General features: G+C 35.8%; 1 protein-coding gene across 4 annotated transcripts in view; it reads right to left on the bottom strand.

Annotated features, from left to right (window-relative positions):
* LOC145668640 (uncharacterized) overlaps positions 1-23992 on the bottom strand; it is a 745356-nt gene that overhangs the window by 87231 nt on the left and 634133 nt on the right. For all 4 annotated transcript variants that reach the window (XM_081736683.1, XM_081736684.1, XM_081736687.1 and 1 more), the window contains one exon: positions 13589-13707. In XM_081736683.1, the coding sequence (XP_081592809.1) occupies positions 13589-13707 (119 nt within the window). The remainder of the gene's footprint in view (positions 1-13588; positions 13708-23992) is intronic.

The following is a 23992-nucleotide window of genomic DNA, read 5'->3' as shown; positions in this document are numbered from 1 at the left end:
CGTGTGATGCTTTAACAAATGGAAGGTGGTTATGTTTACACTTTACTCACCAGTCTCTAGCCGCTATTTCGGTTTCAGTTTCAAGCAAGTGAAGATGCTAACACTAGTAGTAGACATGCTTACTGTGGCATGGACAACCAGCAAAAGCGCTGAAGAAGACATTGCGCGGAAACACGACAGCTAGTCGCTTCAGCGGAACCAGAGTGGAAATTTAAAAAGAGAGAGGGAACGAGCGCAAAATAACTGCACCTAACAGCACTACCACCTACTACTGCTGCTACACTTTCTCGCTCGCGCAACTCTAACAAAAGGAACGTCTTCCAGTATGAGAGAAAAAGGTAAATTAAAAAAAAAAAAAAAAAAAAAAAAAACTCAGCTGGAAAATATTTAAGAAGACTGTTTTTCAAATACCAGAATTTAAAATTCTTCCGGGTACTGGTATTCTCACAGGTAACCGAGGGATTTACTAGTGGATAAAAAACTTTCATTATTATAAATTTTTTGCTTGACAAGGACGTGGCTTCTTAGCTATGAGTTTTACATCGGAAGAAGAATTAACTGATGCATACAAGTGAATATGTAAGTGATGAAGTCAATAATTACTTCTTTACGTGATACTCTTAATCTCTGTCTTCACAGAAGCTCTCCAACTTCCAGTTTACAAGATACAGTTTTGGTTCACAAGGAAAAGAACTGCTATAAAAGGAAACAGTTCTCTACATCTGTTTTACTGGCTTAGTGTTCTTGCTATATGTTAGAAACATGTACTAGTCCAGGGACGGGTTCTTTTGTTTTAAAGGCCGCATCGCCAATGGCTATCTTCCACCAAGAATGGCCGCATATGATACTTTTCAATAGATTTAGTTTTTTGTGGATATTTTACATTTATTTTACAGTTACATTAACAATGTACACTTATGTCCAAAATGATTGTCGCATATCTATAACTGTCTTCTTGTAAGAATATAATTTGATAATGATTTTGCAGGGTACTTTTAATATTGATACTATGTGTATAATCAGGAAATGTATAATTGTGGTAAATTTCAAAGTAAAAGTATTATAAATACGAAAATTAGAATGAGTAAAACAAAATGTCGCTAAATAGACAAGAAAGTTTTATTTTCGTTTTATTGTTCTTATTTACTGCTTTTTTGACATGAAATTTTCCACATACATGTCTTTGCCACTTATACACATATTAACATTATAAGAAATACCGGGAGAATTAGTTATCAAATTATATTCCTACAACAACATATTTATAGACATGCGACAATAATTTTGGACATGAGTGTACATGAAAAATATACAAAGCTCAGTGGCGTGCCGTGACTTTTCTCACAGGGGACTAGGTTCGAAGAGAATGTGTGCTGTAGAGTGGAGGTCCTGAGTAGTATTGTTGACACCAAATAACACAATTTATATGTTTCTGTAAACGCTTCTTCAACCAAGCCTCTTTCTTTCAAGAAGTGGATAATTTCAGTCACAGTTTTATTTGAAAAATCTAAGAGTCTGTAAACCTATATTAATTCACTCCGCAAATTGTTAAAATTAAAAAAAAAAAAAAAAAACTCCCGTAAATTGATTTAAGGGTCAAAAACAAGCAATCAGGAAATCGAGATTTCAAGCACTGAAAATTTTTAAATCTAACAGCTCAAGAAATTGTAAATCACTGAGATCTTGAAATCACAGTATCAATAATGTCATTGAAGAGACGCACGTATTTAATTTCTGAATCTGTTAAGTCATCTACTTTACGTCTTTTATTAGAAGGTTTCCGTTGTCATCCAATTCTACTTTTCTATAAGTCTTCAAAATCGTTTCTTGTATTTCTAAGTTGAGATATCATCTTTTGTACTTTTTGGATGCAATATTTCACATCCAAGGTTTTACTTTAAAGAATGTTGAATAGTATATCCGTGCGCGAAAAGAAAAAAATGACTGAAAACTTTTAGTAGAAATGCAAAATTGAAATCCTTCAATGATAACACACATTTTTTCTTTTTTGTAGTCATGAAAGCTTCGGTGTCGCAATTATCTGGATCTTCTACAATGTTCTCAGAACACCGTAAGAGTTCTATTTGATTTTCATTTACTGCATTCACAATTTTGGAATTGTAATTCCATCTTATAGTGGCAACCGTTGGAAATCGCTTAGTTACTTCTGATTCAGCAAGCGCGTTACAGCGTTTCGATGAATATGAAAAGAAATTTGGAATGCCACTTATTCTAAAAAAAATATTTTACATTTCTTGATGTGATTAACAGACTGTGGAACAACGAGATTGAGTCTGTGATGATAGCAGTGTATGGTGAGTGCACTCAAACACCTCTTCACAAAAGATCGTAAACCGTTCAAATGTCCAGAAAATGTGGAAGCTCCATCCATAGCCTAGTGCTACAAGCTTTTGCTTACAATTAAAATGAGAGAGAATTTGGAAAGCATGCTCACTTAAAGCAGTCGCAGTGCAATCACTAGTAACATCTGCAAAACAAATAAATATTTCATGAATTGCCGTCTTTCACGTATCGATTGAATGTTGAGAGATCTTTGGGATGTCCGTAGTTTTGTCCAACATTATTGCTGTAAGAAGTGTATTGTTTATTTCTGACTTAATTTTATCCAGAATTACTCACCAACACATTTAATAATATAATTCTGAATTCTGTTTGATGTTCCTTTAAACACTCCCATGCTGTGAATATGACAAGTCAACATGGGCGCCCGAATGAGAGGGCAGGGTGGGGCCCGGACCTTCCTCTGGCTCACGAAAATGTATACGTAATATAGCAAACCACGTATATTAAATACCAGAAATACCAGACGCAACATAGCAACCATGGAGATGGGCCCCTCCCTAGAAAATTTTCTTCAGGCGCCCCTGCAAGTCTGTTTAATGTCATACTTAGAAAGTAACTGAATTACTTCAATATAATTTCCCTAATTGACAGAATCTTCCTGGTTGTTATGACTTCTAAATGATAGCTCTTGTTAGCCATAAAACAAGAGGAATAAATCAATCGGTTCATTAGTTCTCGGTTTGAATCAACTTCTGCATTGCTTGCTCAATTGAAAATCAATTCTGGTTTCCCGAAAGTTTTCAATTTAGTTATTGTGGACAGGTGTGAATAACATTTTTCTTGGGAGCAACTTGGGTTTGTGAAAATTGTTTATGTCACAAAAGCCATCATTATTCCACACGTCCTTTTCTATGTGGAACAGAATACAAGGCCAGCAATACAGTTTGTTTCTCGTCTTACATGCAGTTAACTATTTCGAAAAAGCAAAATAACCCGTTTTGATATTATGTATATAATCTTTCATTTTTGTCTAAATGAAAATGCTTGGAGTTGTTCTACCACTGGTTATTATTTGTTGCTTTTCTTGAAAATTAAGGAATCCAAATGATACCATGAATAATTGGTCCAGAATACAACACTGAAACGGCCGATCCCCACCCCTACTGTCTCCTGTACCAATTGAAGTAATATCACTGCTTGCGCCATCGCTTTGCTGCAAGGGACTCGGTTTCTCAAACGAGTCCCCTTCCATACTTTATTCTTTGAGTCATTTTCAAAATATATTGACAATCTAAAAAGTTCACACTTCACTAGATCTCTTAAAGTGTCAAGATTAATACTGTAAATTTAATAGCGTTAAAACTATTAACTGTAAAAAGCAAACGAGCATTAAATTCGCTTACGACAGAACGCCCGTGCTTAGAGCTTAGACAACATAATATGAGGACTAGCTGGCTGAACCCTCTTCCCTTCCCCGAGAAAAGCCGATTAAAACCCGAACGTTTCCGATCTCCACTTTGTCGCACCCAGCACACGAGCGCTGACTAAAGTTGTGTCAGAACAATTGAAATAGTGTTATTTTACGAAAATAGAGAAATACAAACAATGTTTTCGTTTTCTTTGGTATATATTTATCACAAAATACTTTAATTAAAATGCCAGGGGACTAGTCTAGTCCCCTAGTCCCCTTGACGGCACGCCGCTGACAAAGCTATATTATCTGATATATGCAATTTAGTATTTTTCACAACAGGCACACAAGATTGCACTTTATCACTGAAGGCCGCAAATTCCAATCCCTGAACTATTCTCTTGGACGTAAACTACAATAGCATTACACAAAAATGTCAAACACTGATCTGCCACTCTAATAGCGAATGAAATATTTTATTTTAAAACTTCGATTGTGGTAAAATTTCGTATGATAATCCTACTTATAAATAGTATTATATCGACATTTTTAATTTTCTGTATTATTTCATCTTCAGTCTACCTTGCTTCAAGATTCTGGATATATATAGGCATTACAATTTATCAAGAAGTACTTTCCACCAATTCTATCATGGTTAGAGTGCGAGCCTTTGCTACGCGGAGTCCCGAGTGTGATTTCAGGTGGCAAAGCCCTGAAATTTGAATACAGGATTCCACCTTAAGTTGTGGGTCCACGTCTCATACAGCCTAAATGCTGAAAGGGACGCTTAACTACAATCCAACCATCACTGTGTCTTGATCGCCAATGTTGAACTACTTACCTCTCGTTCTTCGCTTCTTCAAATTCTTTGAAACTAGTTCCCACCCTAAGGTAAATATATAATTAAGCGTCAATCAGCATCCAAGCTTTCGACGAACCCAGAAATTGTTTAATTTTTTATTTGTAGCTATTACCCGAGTTCAGTGCATTGCAAAAGAATTAGTGGCTCGACTAAATTATTATTATTATTATTATTTTAGCTAGGACACGTAGTGGAAATAGAACAAGAAACAAAAAGTAAGAACAATTCAATATTTCCATGGATTTATGCTTTTCAGTACCCCTAAGGACAGAAAGTGAATTGGATGGAATTTTAAGAGGAAGAAAAAAAATGGGGTTGAGTTGATTTTGAGTTTAACGTCCCGTTCAGCAGCGAGGCTATATGAGGCGTGGGCCTACTGATTAACGTGGAATCCGAACCACATGAGCTCCCGCATAATTATTTTGAATTTTAAATGTAATTTCATTTAAACCTGATAAATGTTTTTAAAATGTTGGTTGTAAAAGCTAATATGAAAAGAGGGAAAATACACGACTGGTAAAATAGTTGAGTTTATTTTAACGTCCCGTTCAGCAGCGAGACTATGAGACGTGGACCTACTGATTAACGTAGATAACGAACCACATGAGCTCCCGCCGGGACGACTGGTAAAAAAAAAAAAGTAAACCGAGAAATTAGTACAATCAGAAACAAAAAGTATAGGTTGGAGCTATCATTTCTTATACCTCCAATCTATACTTAATATTGTTTCTGACTACCAATCTCAAAGAGAGAAAAATGTAGAAGATGTTCAAAAGAATTAATGCACCAGCACACAAAAATTTAAGATTTATGAAACAATGATAAGGCCTGTAATAACAAATGAGAACATGCTCCGAATATTTGAAAGAAAAATCGTAAGAAAAATCTACGGACCTGAGAAACATGGTGAATGAAGAAGAATAGATTGTATACTGGGGATTAAGATGGTTCGGCCATGTCGAGAGTGACGGATGACAAACTGCAGAAGAAAGTCTTGTACGAAACAATATATGGAGGTAGAGGAAGACCCAAGTTGCGATAGATAAACGATGTAGGGAGAGATCTGGAGTAGATAAAGATAAAAGGATAGGCTAACAAATTTAAGAACCGAGACGAATGGAGGGTAATTATTGAGGAGGCTAAAACCCATATAGAGCAGTAGGGCCGTGTGGTAACGTAAGATAACACACTAACACGCTAAGTCGAAGACCAGTTATCAATTCCCGTCCAGTCGTATATTTCCAATCTTTGAAGTTCAAGAATGAATGGAAGTTAATTTTTTTGAGAATAAATAAAATGAAAAAAAAAAAAAATCTATGACAATAAAATCAGCATACTCATCGTATGTATGGTTTCATTGGCCATTTTTAAATAAACTTTCTTAAGCATTAAACAGTTGCACAAACCTGTTTGTGCGTGTGGTTGATTATTGATAACTATCATCGTATCGTTAAGGATCACAATGTGTTCGTATTCGAAATAAATCCTACGGTTTAGATTTATTAAAGATAAAATGACGTGACTCAAAGTCTTAAGAATTATTATACTTTTCTTGGAAGTCATTCAATTTATACAAAACAGAACATTAAAATTAACCAGTGCGAGGTAAATTGCTTTTCTTTCTCTTCTGCGCTTTATTTTTAAATATTTAAAGAATACAGTATCATCATCTTCCCATTGTGAGTACTTGCATTCTTAAAAGATTTCTCCCTTTTCACGCAGATCTACACATAGTATAGGTATACTGTTAAAAACAGACTGATTTAGCAGTTTTGAAATGAAATGAAATCTGAGTTTTACGTCCCACGGTTATGCCGGTTAGACTAAAGGAGACGGTGATTATGATTAATGAATGAAATGGTGGAATGAAGAAAGTGGGAGGAAACGGGAAAACCCACGTGCACGGTGTTTGTCCACCACAAAGTTCACTTGGTGGGGGCTAGGATCGAACCCGGGACCCCAAGCACCAGAGGTGAACGCTCTACCACTGAGCCACCGCGGCCCCTTTAGCAGTTTTGACATATACAAAATTTTGACACCTATCTTTCACGTAAAAGTGATTGAAAAGAAAACTTAAAAATGTCACTTGACCTCACAATCACAACTCTGATCTGAAGTAGCGAATTCGCTAAAAATGTATTCTTTTAGACTTGGTATCGCACAAAATAATTTTTAATTTAGGCGATAAAGAGATTAAGCCCAAGATCCTAATCAGAATAGCCACTCCTGTTCCAGGAAATACTATCTATGTACACAACCAATCAGAGAAACATTAGTTTTAAACTTACAAATGCTTTAATTAGATGTTGCTATGCCTGTAGCGAGCAATTTTTTTTTCTTTTCTTTTAAGGGAGTCACATTGCGTCTCTCGTACAAGAGTGGCATATCATTCGCTAGGAGTGATCGCTCAAGATTCACTTCGAAAATACTACAGAAGTCAATACTATCGATTTTGAATAATAAATAAAACTATATCACTTTATTCTTTGCATATGAGTAAACGTGCAACATTACGCCTGAAAGTCGCCAGTCAACCTTATCATGAAAGTAGGTGAGGTTATTTTAATCCGTCTTGGCATAAGAGCATTATACTCAAACTCAATATAAATGTACTTATTAATTAGGATTTGTCTTTACTTTAATGCTTTAGAAATCGAATTTGAACTTCCCTTAAGAAACAAGTAAATTAAATCGCTAAGAGAAATTTCATTCCTATGATGGTTCATTAAAAATATAACTTTTAGGTGCAGTTTCTTGGAAGCAATCGACACAGACGAGCTGAAAAAACAAGTAATTCGTAAATTACGATATTTAAGTCTTGTGTATTACGATTATGCTTCCAGGCTAAAGAAGACTGTTATAATGATGGAATGAAGAAAGTGGAAGTCGTCCATGAAAATCCAGGCACACGATGTCTGTCCACCACAACAATACAATAGTAAAGTAAAAGTACTTGCGTGAAGTTTGAGCCTGCTCCTCCATCATCTATTAATAATAATAATAATAATAATAATAATAATAATAATAATAATAATAATAATAATAATAATAATAATAAATAAGTAAATAATGTAGAAAGGGTGTTCTGCAGGATTACGAAAATATGTCAAAATTGAGATTTACCAGCAAAAGCATTAAGGACAAATTAGTAGAAATAAAACAGTCACAGTGTACACCACGCAAAGGAGTTTGGTATCACAGTGTACATAACGTAAAAAAATAATTGAAGCATTCTCCCTCCCCCTCAGTCTCCATTCCGTACTCGAAAATTTAGTAAGTTAAATAATTTTTCTGTTTTCAAATAATCATTCAACTGTTTCGAGTTGTCAAGTAGAAAATAATTTAGCTAGGTACGGTAGTTTCATTCAAGCATTGAGTTCCACGGACAGATTAGTACTTTTCTATCCTGAGCGTACATACTAACACGCTAATCTCATCAGCAAGGCGGGTTAGTCCATCACGCAGAATAAATATACATAAAATAAAAAGAATAAAAGTCAGAACCATTAAGGTGTTTAATCGTATTTACCAATTTTTGTGATTCGAACTGTGGGCTATAAATGTAACAAGCTGAAATATAAAATATAACGTTACAGATGACACCATCAAAAGAAATGAAATGTTTGTCATCTTAGGTCATCAAAATATTCCCTCTTTCAGAGCTATAACAAGCTGCACAAAAACGAGCGTTTGTGGGATATCCTTCTTCCGTTCTGTAGATGGAACACAAAAGGGTTCGCGAACAAATATTTACATAAAACTACAACTAATTTGTCTGTAACTTCTCGAAATACCTAGATTTTGGTCTTATAATTTAAATCTGGGTGCTGCACAGGCGGTAAATTTTTGTTGGAGGGTCCAACACTACAAGCAACTACATCTATGTAGTATTGAACGGGTATTATTCTGCATCCGAAAAGACTGTAAGTAATTGTAAAATATTTCCACCTATATTTTCAGGGGCGGGGGAATGATAGAACTAGATTTTTTTTTTTTTTTTAATACGAAAGACAGTACAATTAAAGTGTAATATCAAATTTTCACGCTACATCAACCATTTCTCTGTTAAATAACTAGTTTTATTGAGAAAGTGTATAAATGTATATTGAGTTTGGAAGTTCGGGAGGTCCGGACCCGGTAGACCCTCGTGGATGTGCCTACGGGCGTCTCTGACAGGAGGGGAACACGTCCCCCCAATATTTTGAAGTAGTTATATTCTAACTTAATTTATTTACTAACAACAGAATAACATATAAATAATAATTACATTTATTTGGAATATAATATTCAGGCTGTGAAACAATTATAACAGGCTAGGTAGTACCATTTAAATCACTTTCTTTGATGTCCCTTCCCCCCCCCCCCCAAAGTTTACATGCCAGAGACGCCAGTGGATGTGCCTTGGAGCTGCAAAACTGATTTTTGAAAGCTTCGAGAGCTTATAGATTAACGTTTCTTAGGGAAGAAAAAAAAAACTAAAAAAACATTTCAATTGGTGTCATGAATCACCTCTGCAGTTGTATAAACAATGATATAAACAGTTTTAAGAAAATACAAACCGACATGATCACAACCAACACTTTTATTTATTTCAAGAAAATAATATTGCAAAATTTATTGCAGGATTGTGGTTGAATGCAATATCTAAACCTATGATAATGGTTTGCATAGTACGTAACTTTGTATTGAGGGTATATTATTTGATTACGTCATGGTATAACAAACAAATAAAAAGTTAAAATTTTGAAGTATTAATTTTACCATTCAGCAAACATTGTATCATAGTGTATGCTTTTTTTTTTTTTTTTTTAATCGTTTCAGTACAAAATATCTACACACGCAATTATCTTGTGCGCAGTCCTACAATGACAACCACATGACATCATGTAAAGGACAACTCTATAGAATAGGATAGGTGTGTAAATTTTTGCTGCCATTGAAAGACAAACTGAAATCATTTTTCCTTTCGTAATGCCCTCCCACTCTCAAACCACTAATTCAAGACAACAAAATGACATGAAACGCATACTAATATTTAAAGGGACAAAAGAATATGTCACCTTGAACTCACAAAATTAGGTTGGCATATAAAAGAATGCAAGAATTTTTAAAGAAAAGAAAATGCATTTGCATTTCTGTAGATTAATTTGGCATGGCAAATTTAATTACGATGCACCAGTAAATTCAATTACCTTCAGATGGTCCAACAGGCTTATATTATATATATACACAAAAACTTTCGCGCTTTTTGTGCTCTTGGCAAAGTTATTATATGAAAATCTACAATGTATTATGACAGCTGTCGATAAATACATAAACTGCTGCAAGAAACCTGTCACTAACAGGAAATTTCAAAATACTGAAAAGCATATTGAGGTTCGCGTAATGGTTCAGAAAAGGATTTGTTAAAAGTTTCCCGACAAAGAATATAAATTTGGCTCTGTTGTTGCTGAATGGATAGTTCGCGTGCCTTTGATGTACATTGATTAGAGTTCGATTCCCGGCGAAGTACAGAGTATTCAGTATTGACCCTCCCCCGCCAAGTGAACTTTGTGGTGGACAAACACCGTGTGCGTGGGTTTTCTCGGGGTTCTCCCGTTTCCTCCCACTTTCTTCATTCCACCATTTCATTCATTACTCTTCATCACCGTCTCCTTTAGCCTACCCGGCATAACCGTGGGACGTAAAACTCACAGATTTCATTTCATTTCAGTATTGACCCAACACAGAGACAAGGAATGCGCTATTTCAATTTACGTAGGATTAGAACGTCATGAAGAAAGTCAGATGTAATGATGGTTTGTAATGTCAATAAGACTACTACGTCACCGTCGAAGCAATCTGTATTGCAACCTGAAGGACAATTGATAACGAGTGAAGGTTTATGTGAGTAATCAGATAAGAAGAGAGATTTTAACAAGTCTTTTTAGTAGTGTTTCCTTTATCAATGAGGAGGCATACTATCGAAAAGAATCATAACAGTTTCCGTAGTTCTTTGGAAAACAAACTCACATAAGGATGAGCTTCTAAAAGAAAGAAGTGAAGAATGATATGACTTCCTTCAATGTTGGGAAGTTTTATATTATTATTATTATTATTATTATTATTATTATTATTATTATTATTATTATTATTATTATTATTATTCATGGATTAAACAACTGAAGTATTGTTCGTAGTTAGTAATACTTAGTAACGTTATATTATGGCCTACAATAAACTAAAATGGCTAGATCTGTTTTAACCAATTTCGAGTTATTCCCAAATAGCGAAACTAAACTTTTGAAACTGATTTTACAAGATTTTTTAAAAATACATTTGTATACTTATTCATCAAATTATTAGATACAAGGAATCGTCAGACTGCTCATAACGATATTAGCAAACCAAAAACTGGCCACTTCGTTATACACTATCGACTAAGGCAGTGGTGCCCACCCACCCCTTATGTCTATGACGCACCCCCCCCCCCCAATTGTCTATCCGTAGGTGTTCTTCCATGAAAAAAATCTTCTTTTCGATTAATGTTACTCCCCCTTAACCAAACATATTTATATAGATTTTAACCCCCCAAATATTTCAATGACGCAGTTTGCGTCATAGCCCCCCCTTGTGGGCACCCCTGACTAAGGGACCGTGTATACATGGAAAACAATTTATGTTCTGCTCTATATTCCAACTTGTTACTTTTTCTTGTCTGAAATATTGAGGTCTTAAATAACATTTGTTACATAATTTGCTGTTGTAAAGGTTAGAATTGTAATTGTTTACAATAATAATAATAATAATTAATAATAATAATAATAATAATAATAATAATAATAATAATAATAATAATAATAATAATAATAATAATAATAAATAGTGTAAAAAGCTTCATACACAAAGAGTTGCTCTGAAAAGAAAGTAATGCACGATGAAAACACAAACGCAAGGAAAATTCTTACAAAGTGTTATTAAAAAAAAAAAAAAAAAAAACAAGTAATTATGATTATGAACTCTGTATGAAGTACGATTTTACAGGTGGTTTCCTGATGCATTTACAACATAAAACAGATCTGACAATGTGTATTTTTTCTGATGAACCGTGGTTTGATCTGTCTGGGTGAACAGCCAGACCTGTAGAATATGGGCAACTGAAACCTACATATTTTGCATGAAAGTCAGTGGAAGTACGTGTACGTCACCAACGTTGTTAAGGCGGCGCAATATTAGACTTTTTTTTTTCTTCCATGAAATTGTGACCAGTATTGTTGCCATAAACAATGAATAGACACGAACTCAATTTTTTGTTTTGAGATTAGAAACGAAATGAAATGAAATCTTTCAGTTTAACGGCCCGTTAGATTACGGGAGACGAATGATTAAGAGGCCTCATCCCGGCGAAATTAATATACCGCTAATTTTACAATAATTATGTGATATCTTCAAATAGATAACAGATAATTGAAATGTGGAACAAGAGCGCCCTATTTTGCGTGAGGTACAGTTATCACAAGTCACCTAGTGGCTTTCCGTTTTCAGTCGTTTAAAAACGCGGAAATAAATGCCTATTTTCAAAATGGCTCGAAATCGAAAGCAGATAAGTGAGTTGTGATAACGGTATCTTATGTAAAATGATATTGTCTAGAGCGCTCCTGTTCCACATTTCGATTATCTTTTATCTATTTGAAGATATCACATAATTACTGTAAAATTAGCGGTATTTTAATTTCGCCGAGATGAGGCCTCTTAATGTAAATAATGATTGAAGAATTGGTGGAATGAAAATATGAAAGGAAACTGGAGTACTTCGAGAAAAAACACAGATACGATGTTATCCACCACTAATTTACTTTGGTTGAAATCGAAAGATTGGAGGTAGTCCAGACCGAGTGGACCCTGTAAATGCGCCCCTGGTATGTTACGAAATTCCGTGGGTGTCCCTCATTATGTAGACCTTCCTTTTCATGTTGGAGGATGGCGAATAGGATTCATTTATTTGTTTGGTGGAGTTCACGTTCCTTTTCAGCACCGGGGCTATATGAGAAATGGACCTACTGTTTAAGGTGGAATCCGAACCACTGTAAGGCTTTCAATGCTCTCTTATTAGGAATCGAACCCGGCACCCCGTACACTAAGGCGTGTAAGTTATCCACTAGACCAGCGGGGAATGCAAAAGGGTTATTGTATCAACATAATACACCACAACCAGTGTTTCTTCCAGACGTTTTTTTGGGGTGGGCACTGCTCCCCGGAGCTCTAAGAGTGCCCTCCGGACGAAACAATACGTCTATAATATAATAAAATAAATAAAATAGTACCAGCAGTGTCCCTTCCCCGAAAATATTTTCTGAAAGAACGACTGCACAAATCATCACACGGAACATGTGTGTAGTGTTAGAGTGTAACGTAGGTAATTCAGAGTATCTGGTGAAAACACATGCTAACAACGTTAAAGTGTAACTAGGTTTTACCAATTTCCCGAAAATAAAAATGTATTCTACGATTTTGCTATAATGTATACACATGCATCACATATCGTCTGGTGCTGTTTGGTGCTCACAGAATTGCTAGCAGTCAAGAAATTTTCAGATAACTAGATTAGCTGGCATTATAAAATGATATTCAATTTCTACATTGTAATCACATCACGTCGATTTGTTTCGATATTTTAGCACGTGTCATGTCTAAAACTACAGAAGTTCTTGTAGTATTGGATTTTGGAAGCACGTCAATCTTCAATACATTTTCGGCAAAGAAATATTTTTCATCATTTTTACTTTTACTTGTAACGCCATTCTTATCTTTTTCAGGTGTGACCTTACATATGTAGCGTATTTCACTTCGCCAGAATAATATGGCAAAGAAACAAACTTTTTTTCTTGTGCAATCTGCATTAATGTCAAACTTTTAATTTCCGAGCTATGGTAGCTCAAAGTTCACGGGACAAGACTATAGTAAGAAAACTTCGTCACTACTTACTTTTAAAATTTCAATAATACCAACACCACTGGCTGTAATAAACTTACCTGTAATCGGAACGTCTGTTCAAAAGGTTGATTCGCTGGCTTGAGAGGAGCTTTCTTGGTAACCGCATTATTAAGTTTACTCTTGGGAACCACCTGGATCGTCCACGTATCCAGTGCCCCTAGAATGAAAAGATATTAAAAATTAATAGTTGAAGGATAAATACAATAAAATGAAACAGTACTTTCAGATAGTCTATGAGTATGTATGAATTTTCATATCAGCATTGCACTTCCGAAGCTAAAGTTGTAAAACTATTTTTTCTCAGATATTGAAGAGAATCAAGGATTTTGATTTTAAAATATAAAGTTCTAGAACAAATCTTTACGTAGATAAACTGTCGAAGTTTTTGCATCCCCCCTTTCCTTCAGTTAAACTGACCAATGTAGGGTAAATGCTTTCACCAAAGAAAAAAAAATCATGATTATTTATTTCCTTTTTGTTTAATTCAATAAAATCTAATCAAGCGACTAAGTAAAATTATCTGAAAGCTTAGGCAGATATAACGTGAACACCAGGATAAATGTTTACTTTAGAATCACAACTACATTTTCATGATGCAGGTATTTTTGCAAGTAATAAAAATACGAAAATGCAGTTGCTATGTCAAGAATGTATTTTTGTTTGGCTTCGACCTGCTTTTCATCGCTAGAAGTTTCACTACTTACGGAAAGATGGCAGCACCATATAGTTGAGTAATGTTCTGTTCTCAACAGTAGCCTTATTCGTGTAATAGTTTTCTTTTAATGGTGTAATATCATGCATTGTATACAATATAAATAGATATTTGAGAGAATTCTAATTTGATATGTTGTTTATTTTTCTGGAAGTTGGAATCATCAGCGTGACAAATGTAGTTTCTTCCTAATATGATATTTATAGTAAAAGCACCAAATCAGCGTACATAGTGCACACATCGCATACACATTTTAAGAGAGAGAGAGAGAGAGAGAGAGAGAGCGTACATAAGTGATAGCAAATATGAGTTCTGTGGAGGTAATTATTCTCTTAAGCGACTCTCCCATTAATAGCTTTGAATATAATAATTATGAAGGGCCTATGTTTAGCAGAAGGGGTCCAGTTCTTTTCTCTAAAAAATGTTACAATTTTGGTAATTTCTGTTCACATTCGGTTAGTTTAGGGTAGGGTTGGTTAGTTTAAGTTAGGTTATGCTAGTTTAGTTACGTTAGGTTAGTTTAGTTTATGTTATATTAGTGTAGGAGTTCCGCATAATTTTCCAAAAAAATGATAGAATTTCGCTTATTTCTACTAATATTACGTTAGTTTAGGTTAGTTCAGGTTAGCTTACGTTAGTTTATGTTAGGTTAGGTTAGATTTGGTTACGTTATGTTATGTCTAAATACTTGCATCACTCATTTCTCCTGTAAATTTTGTGTTTTTTACGTGATTCTGGACCCCTTGTACTAAACATACCCCTTATGAAGTTATTTGAGGTACTTTCCAATCGCAGTACATCTTTAATTTCAATAATGGATAATATGATTAAGTATAGACATAGGCGCCGGAAGCTGAAGGTTCAGATCACTTGAGCCCCTCAATAATGTCGCTGAGGGGGTTGAGGGGCCATACAAAGTTATTTAGATAGTGTTAAGCCCAGTGGCGTAGCACACTTTAGCGGGCCCCCCGGCAAAGTATAGAGAAGGGGTCCTAGTTGTAAAGCCGATAGAAGTAAGATTGAAGTTCTACTTCTTTAAATCTTTATTCATCCCAAGACTTCCGGGCCCCATATACGTCGCCCCCCCCCCGCACTGCGGGGGTTGCGGGGGCAGCTGCTACGCCACTGCTTAAGCCACATTGTTACGTTAAATGAATCTTGTAGCTGTCATAAAAAAAAAAAAACTATCAACCCGATCTTTCTATTTACTCTTTACATGTCACAACTTCTTGAAGGCAAGAAAGGTTTCTCCACACATGCAGCACTGCACTCTAGTGGACAAACAGTGAGCCTCCTCATTAAAAACGTGTCTTTTGGCGCACTTCCCCTCCCTGTCCAAAAGAATCCGTTGTTTCGGAAGCGGCGAAACTGGTTTTTCTTTTATGTCAGCGGGAGGGCGATAGCAGGTAGCAAGCAAGACGTCCCAGAAAGTTGCGCATCGTTCAACTCCTTGCAAGATGGAAAAAGTGTTTTATGACTCTTGCAAGACTATGTGTACACGGCGAAATATGGTAGGGTTTCAAGATATTTTATTTTATATTATATTATATTTTATATTATATTATATTTTATATTATATTTTATATTATATAATGACAGCTGTAAGTTCTAACATGACAATGTGGTTTTAGTGACACAAAACAACTCTTTCCTTTGTCAGAAAGACAGATAGATACTCCTTCTTTTTCCGTGCTCCCAGTTTACTGGTGAGAATTTTTGTAGATTTATTAATCCCTAGAGGTCAATCCATACGAAGTGGTCCAGAGATGGTTGCTCGAACATCTTCGAAAATTATAAAAATTTGAGTGTGACGAACCTTGTGTATGTGAAGGTCAATAATATCATTCACGTTATTGTATGTAAGAGTGTTTCTGAATGGCGGTCATCTTTGTTGTCGGTGGAGTGTCAATTTTTGTATTTGCAAGCGTTTACGAAAACTACAGTTGCTCAGGATGTACGAATCAAACAAACACCAAACAAAAACGAATGTTTACAGGAGAGACTGAGGTACATAGAGAAAAACTTTTGCGTCTAAATAAATATGCAGGGTTGCAAACAATATATGAAATCACCAGAAAAACTAGCGAAAATAATACTTTTAAACGGGCTGTATTTTGGAATGGCATAAAGTGGGGGGTTCATAAGTTTTGTGCTGAATGCTATTGCATGTAAAGATTCTGTAGAAATATCCACAGCTATGATATTACTGACACCGTAGATTTATGGGCGGTCCGGAAGTTGAAGTTCGTGATTTTGATGCCATTTTTGGGGCCTAATATCTCAGGAGGGCAAAGTACTAAAAATTGCTGCTTATGCTACAAAGTAATTCTGTATGTGAATAAACTATAGTAACTTTATAATTTTCGGAGATGGTCGAGCAACCATTTTCAGAATTTCTGGACCACTTCAGATGGATTGACCCCTAGGTTATACGACTTGCTTGTTTCTCGCTCCGAAAAACTAGTCGCTCCGGCGTTTTGGTTATCAACAGAATTCAAAAAGGAATATTGTTGTGATAATTTGTTAATGTTTCCATTTTCTGAAAGAAAGTTGTAAATTTTAAGAATTTTATTTTTAATTATTTAAGGGTGACCAGTGGTATACACCGTAAACTTGAAAATCATTTGTAGTAATAACTAATCTTTTTAGTCACTTTTTAGTCTACTGAACGAATCTTTCAGTTACTTAACTGCATTGTGAGGAGCTGTCAATCGTTTATTGTTAAACGCACAAGAACAGGGAACGGAAATATTTGATAAGCTGGGAGAACGAGTGTGAGAGCAATTAGGGAATGGAAGCAGGGTATTATTGTTTCCAGGAGGGAAGCTCATGCTATGAATTGCACAAGGCCGCAATATTTCCGCCGCTTCCCGCTGATCAATATAAATTGGTTTTCAATCAACCAATCTGGCATGGAACAATTCACTTATTTCGATATATAGGAACAGGGCTTCCTAAGGTTGTCCATTGTTATTTGTGAGGAACGGGTTTATGCTAGTTACGAATTGATTCACTTTACTTAACTCTAATCAGAGGTAATCTTATAAGAACTCAATAACGTATCACTTATGGAATCCTCTTTGCTCTAAATCTTTATACACAACTTCAATTTTTTAAAATCAACAAACGTAAACAGGTAACTCTTAGTTATAACTGCATGGTGCAATTAAAATAATAATAATAATAATAATAATAATAATAATAATAATAATAATAATAATAATAATAATAATAATAATTCCATCTGCATTCTCCACGGTCTATGTCAAAATTAAGAAAAGTCATTTCTTTGTTTACTCCCAAACGAACTTCGGCATTTTGTAGTGATCCATAAGTATAATAAGTAATAATAGTCAAGCCTGTAGGCAAAACATTAACACAGGGGAAGGCGATATCATTTTTGAAGAAGCTAACTTGAATTCACTTCAGTCTCATGGGCTGAATGTGGTCGTAGGGTGTGTGTGTATCAACTGGTTCATTCCTTCATCTCTTTATTGCTTCTGTTAGTTTCTACCTTCTTCCACATTTCTTAGTTTCTGTTCTTGTCTTCTGAGTTTCCCGCTTCCGATTTCGTCTGTCTTCTTTCAACTTCAGCTCTCCTCTTACTCACGTTCTTTTCTCTTCTACTTTTGGTTGACTGTCTTTTTATCCTCTGTTGCGGCCTGTTCTTCATCAGCTGTATAGAAACCATCAACAGTCGAAACTACATTGTAACTCTTCCTATGAAGATACCGTTTTCCATTGTTGCTCAAAATTTTCAAACAGCACTAATTACAGCAACTGGATCGCGCAATTACAAAAACACTTTGGTAGATTATTTTACTCCCTCAACACCTACTAGACAAGAGTTGAGGCTATCTCGTCTCGAAAATGTTTCATGAAAGTAGCTTATTATCTCAGAATGTGGATCTGCTTCTACTAGAAGAGTTTTGTCTCATCTCGTTTCTTAGGCAGCCCTGATCCCCCCCCCCTATTTTTTTCTTCGTGTCGACACCACGTGTATGAATAATGGAGGATAAGGGATATTTCGATAATGCATCATTGTTAAGCTAAAATAGGCCTAGATAATTACAATTATAAGAGCACGTCGTAACTGAGTTTTTAATTTTGATGTGTCTTAATTGTTCTAGTTTAACTATGAATGACTTTAATGGAAGACAGCAGCGCATTTGATTTTCCAGTCACTTCAACAGGACTAAGATGATGATGAAGATTATACGGAAGCCGGAGGTTCAATGCAGCGTTCAAAAAATCTTTCCATTGACTTCTGTTCTTAGTCAACTAGATTTCGTTTCTACTTTGCATTCCTGTTTCTGCGAGATCCATCTTAATATTGTCCTCCTATCTGCGCCTAGATCGTCCTAATGGTCGTTTTCCGGTTGGTCTTCCAGTTAAAACTTTGAAACAGTTCCTACTTTCTTCCATTCTGGCTACATGACTTGCCCACCAGAGCCTCCTAGATTTGACGACCTTAACAATGTTTGGTAAACTTTATAAATTATGTAGTTCTTCGTTACGAAGTTTCCGCCATTCCCCATTCCAGTTTCTCTTGGGTTCGAATATTCGTCTTAGAATCTTATTCTCAAATATTTTCAGTATGTTCTTCCCTCAAAGTAAGCGACCATATTTAGCAACCATACAGGACAAGAGAGGCATGATTATCGTTTTACAGATTTTAAGTTTAAAATTCCTCAATAGAATTCAAGACAAAAGACAGAATAATAACACGAATAAATATATGTTATTCTAAAGCATCATTACCTTTGAATTATACTGTTAATTTGCTCTTATTTTTTCCTATCTTCTTAATGAAGCATGTTTTATGAAGTCCTTATCTTATAAGGCTATGTTTAGCATAACAAGATCATGTACAGCATAGCCAGTAAGTAAAATTGCATATATTTTACATAGACATTTTTTTCTATTAAAACAAGAAAATAAATTTAATATATAACATTAGTCCTAATTCTACTTTAATAACATCAACTTATGCCTTACCTATACATACATATTTCATTATATAAGTGATTCTCATCTCGTGTGCCACAAGATTCGGTGTGTGAGCCGTAAAACTTTCGAGGTAATATGACCATGAAGACATAAAAACAATATAATTCAATGTTTAAAAAAAGTTGTTTTGAAGGCCTAAAATATTTATATTCCAGAAATGTTAAAGTAATTAATCAGAATCTGTCACAGTGTTGTCAACATGTACACCTTGTCTCAAAAAGGTTGAGCGCATTCTTTATTGGTGTTTTGAGGCAAAAATTTTCAAAGTCCAACTTCGGGTATCTTCGGGAAATAGTAAACCAGGTTCGAACCTCCAAGCCAGCCTTTGTAATCGGGAAAAAGTTTGCAGATGTGTTTTTCTTCTTTTAAATATAATAAGACTTGTTATCAAGTGTTGAAAAAAGCAACATTGATTGAAATACTTAATGACACAATATTTCGAAACTTTGTATTAATGTCACCACATGCTTGTTTGTCATTTAGCTCTCCTCTCCATACGTAATGGAACATTTAGATATGCGGAACAGCGTTTTTAGTGGGTTTTACCAGAAGTCCTTGTTAGCTCACTGGTAAGTTGTCGGACCTTAAATCATAAGGTTATGAGTTCGAATCTTCTCTGGGTCAATGCCTTTTTTTAAAATTATATTTTCCGCAATGCATGAAAAATTATATAAAATAATTACATTAAAATATATCAGTTGTATATATATAACATAATCATTGCAGAATGTAGTAATTATTATGTTTAAAATATAAAATCTGAGATAATTTTCACAGTAGGTCGGTATTATATATGAGAATGTTAAATGCAAGTTAGGAAAACCGTTTAATAGCAATAAATAAGTTATGTAGTGTATTTATTTGCAGCTATTTGTCATACAGATGTAACTTCTCAATATTCTCAATACAGCATGTCATTTACATTCGTGAAATACAGTATATTCCTACGAATATAGAAAGTGTGTAAACAGAGTATCCAAAGTCGGATCCTGCTTCAAGACACATAACTTTTCCCGATCCCCTTAACGTCACGGGAAGAAACACAAATTCTCTTTAGAACGGAATATCGTTACTTAGAGTCTCATTCGAATACGTTGAATATGCTTTTGTATATTCATTTTTTTCTCTCTCTCTCTCTCTCTCTCTCTCGCTTTGTTTATGTGTTGCGGAATATCCCAAGTTGAATACAACATTTGCAAAGTATATGACCATCAGTGTAATGGAATACCGGAAATTGAAAGTCGTGTTTCTTCAGGTTGGATTTGCGTGTTCATGTTAGCTCACTCTACGTACGGGCTTGTTAATGAGGTCGTCTTGAGTTCAAAGCCTGCAGAGAATTATTATTTTTTTTTTTTTTTTTTTTTTTTTTTTTTTTTTTTTTTGTTAGTAGAATTGCACAGAAATCGGATTCAAGGAGTGGTTTACTTCTAGAAATATTTTCAGAAGCGTTTAGGTAGCCCTGAAAAGGACTGTTTTCGGGAGTTAAGGCGGGGACATTGTGTCCAATACTTATTTTATTTATTTAAATCCGCTGACTCCAACAAGAGAATCCCAATTACAGGAGTCTTACATAAAATATTACATCTATGTTATCAATTTAAAACAAACACTAGAATAAAAAAAAATTCACCTTTCTGAATTTATTACACGCCCTATTCTTCTGGGCATGGAATCTATTAAATGGAGGACAAATTTATCTCCTTCCCCTACCTCCAGCTATGCTTCGGAGAAAAGATGCCACAGGTCATCTTGGGTTCTGGTGGATCTGCCTCAGGCCAACTACCCCTTAGAGTACTCTTCACTTCTGCCCACATATTTTCCATGAGATTGAGGTCTGCTCCACGAGGCGGCCAGTCAATTAAATCAATCTCAGGCTGCCCTGCGAACCATTCCTAAACCACACGGGAAGTATGTATTGGCGACTGGTCTTGCTGGAACTGAATTACACCATCAGGCTGAAATACTCGTACAGATGGCACCATGATATTACTCATAATATCTAAGTACTGAGCACTGTCCAGGTGTCCTTCAATTCTGTGAAGCTGTTCTGCTCCGCGCCTGAAAATCCAACCCCAACATGAAATAGATACATGGCCACTGCGATTTCAAGCAGCAACACATCCAGGGTCATATCGGGTGCCTCTCGGGCGATACACAAAACGGCGTCCCTCATTTAATGTTGTGAATATGGATTCATCTGAGAAAACCACGTTTTCCCAATTGCGACCCACATTCGCCTGTGCAAACGCGAGACGGCAAATTTTGTGGTCGTCTGAGAGTTTTTCCTTCACGGCAGCAACACAGCCACGTAACCCGGCATGACGAATCCTTCGCAGAGCTGTATGCTTACTACCAGGAAAAAGAGAAGCTTCCCTTAGCTGTCTAGACGTCCTTAGTGGGTCTAGCCGGGCTTCGTTTACTAATCTCGCATCTTCGGCTTCGGTGACCATATTTCCGAATCCATCGCTTTCCTGTAGAGGCCGGGACACCTACTCGCCTGCTAGCTGCAGTTGCAGAATAGCCTTCCAACTCCCATAAAGTAATTACTGCTGTACGTCTATCCATAGTTACCAATATTCTGAGCTGTGAGCAGGAAGCAATAGGTAAAAGCTAGTACCTGATGCGTGGTTGGTTAATTGCACGACACGCCTATTGTGGGGAACGACTTGGTCAACGACTCGCGAAAGAAATCTGAAAATGGTGCGCCGTAATAATAATATTAAAAACAGTTTTTATAAAGGAATATTAATACATACGAAAAGCTGTTTAAAGAATGAATTGTTATACTGACTTTACACGTATAAAAACACATACCATATACCATACCATATACCAGCGAATTTGATCGCTGGACCATTAATTTTCGTCAAATTAATAGCATAATTTACAGCAAAACCGGCATAAATTGTTGCTGAATCCAACATTGTTTTCCAGCTTAGAGGTCTCCAGCAATATTTGCCTCTTCTAAAATATCGTCGCCACTTTCAACATTTACACGTTTTGGTCGTTTCCTTGAAGGGTGATTTTCCAGTATAAAGATATTTTTATACCACCAAAAGCGCTTGTACACAACAGAAGAACTCCTCACAACACAATACGACCCAATTCTTTTGGTTCGTTCGGGCTTGTAACAATGTTGGATTATCGCATTTTATCAACTTTCGCTTTCAACTTATACTGCCAGATCTAGAAAATAAAATTACTGACAGATATAGGGCCATTCCTACCATCTCCCACGAAACCTATAGGGACATCCTGCCAAACCAGTATTTGAATTAAACTTCCGAACTAGAGGGGGATGTTTTTGATAAATAAATAGAAAGAAAATACTTATTCCATGTAAAAAATATCATGTTATTTCTGCGAGCCGGGCCGGGGATAAACTTTGACGAGAGGGGATTTCCCCGCCATTCCCCAACATTAATCGCTAGTAGTAATGTGAAAAAGACAGAAACAACAGAAATATCATATTTCGCAGCAATAGGGAGTCTTATTCGCTTTTCAGACCAAAAATAGAAGTTCATGTATTCGTGCGCGCCCGCGTGTGTGTGTTTGTGTCGCAAAATAAAGTCCTAAATCGATGCTGTAATAAATTTCCAATCTACAAAGCTTTTCTTTTTTTAATGATGTTTAGAAACTAAACAAGGCTTTAATTCTGAAAATTAACCTTGATTAATAATAAATCTCATAAAATGTCTATTGCCCCAATCACGTTTTTGTTCCTGGAGGCATTAACGCTCAACTTAGAAAACTCAATAAATGTAAAATTACTAAATATACAATTAAATGTAATTCATAACTGTTGCGAGACTGCGAGAAGTCTCGCGAGACTTCTCGTGCGAGACTTAACCGAGTCTCGTCTAGCGTCTCGTCTCGCGTCTCGATTAAAATTTTCACTCTCGTCTCGTGTCTCGTATCGCAAATGCGAGACGAGACGAGACTTCTCGCGTCTCGCGTGCATCCCTATAGGAAAGTGCATGTGCACATGTATAGAATAGAAGGAAAAACGTAATAAAATGTGCTCAAAATCTAGAAAAGGCAGAGTTTACTTTTGAAAATTTTATTGAGCTTCGTGCCAACCATGGTGGCGCTTCGCAGCTAGTCTGTCGACCTCACTCATATGTACGGAGACATCGTCGTATACTCTCGCCCCGAGCGCTGATTTTCCATGCCACGGCACTGTTCACTATAAACAAGAAATGGATTCTATAAATACTATTATAGAAATAGGTATGTTAAAAATCCCACACAAGCTTATTATAAAACACAAATTATAAAAGGGTCGCTGGCAAGAGGATGTGATAAAAGGGGATCGTGATAGGAATTAGATTGAGAACCACTGGCCTAGAGTAATTTTAACCAAATTTCTTATAGTCTGAAAAAGAGTGCTGTCGGGTTACCTATGGTGAATGGGAGGGGGATACATATAAAAGATTGCTAGAAAATGATCGGTATTAGTGTCGAATTCATAGTTTTCGGGGTCGCTTAGATAAATAGTGTGACTTTCGATTTCGCTTAACTCCGATTAAGCTCTCATTAGTAGGGATGGGCACGAGCGACTTTTCTTTGAAACTCGACTCGACTCGAAACAGACATCTTTGAGGTCTACTCTAGGACTCGGCGCGAAAAATATCCTCCAACTCGACTCGGATTAGAGTCGAGTCAAACTAAAACGAGCCAAATCCTGTGTGTAGTCCTACCTAGACAATACATAGACAAT

The sequence above is a fragment of the Thermobia domestica genome, chromosome 13, assembly GCF_964235325.1.
Source record: "Thermobia domestica chromosome 13, izTheDome1.hap1.1, whole genome shotgun sequence".
NCBI classification, from domain to species: domain Eukaryota; kingdom Metazoa; phylum Arthropoda; class Insecta; order Zygentoma; family Lepismatidae; genus Thermobia; species Thermobia domestica.
Note: the sequence above shows the minus strand (reverse complement) of the source record. Positions and strands in the feature narration are given on the sequence as shown.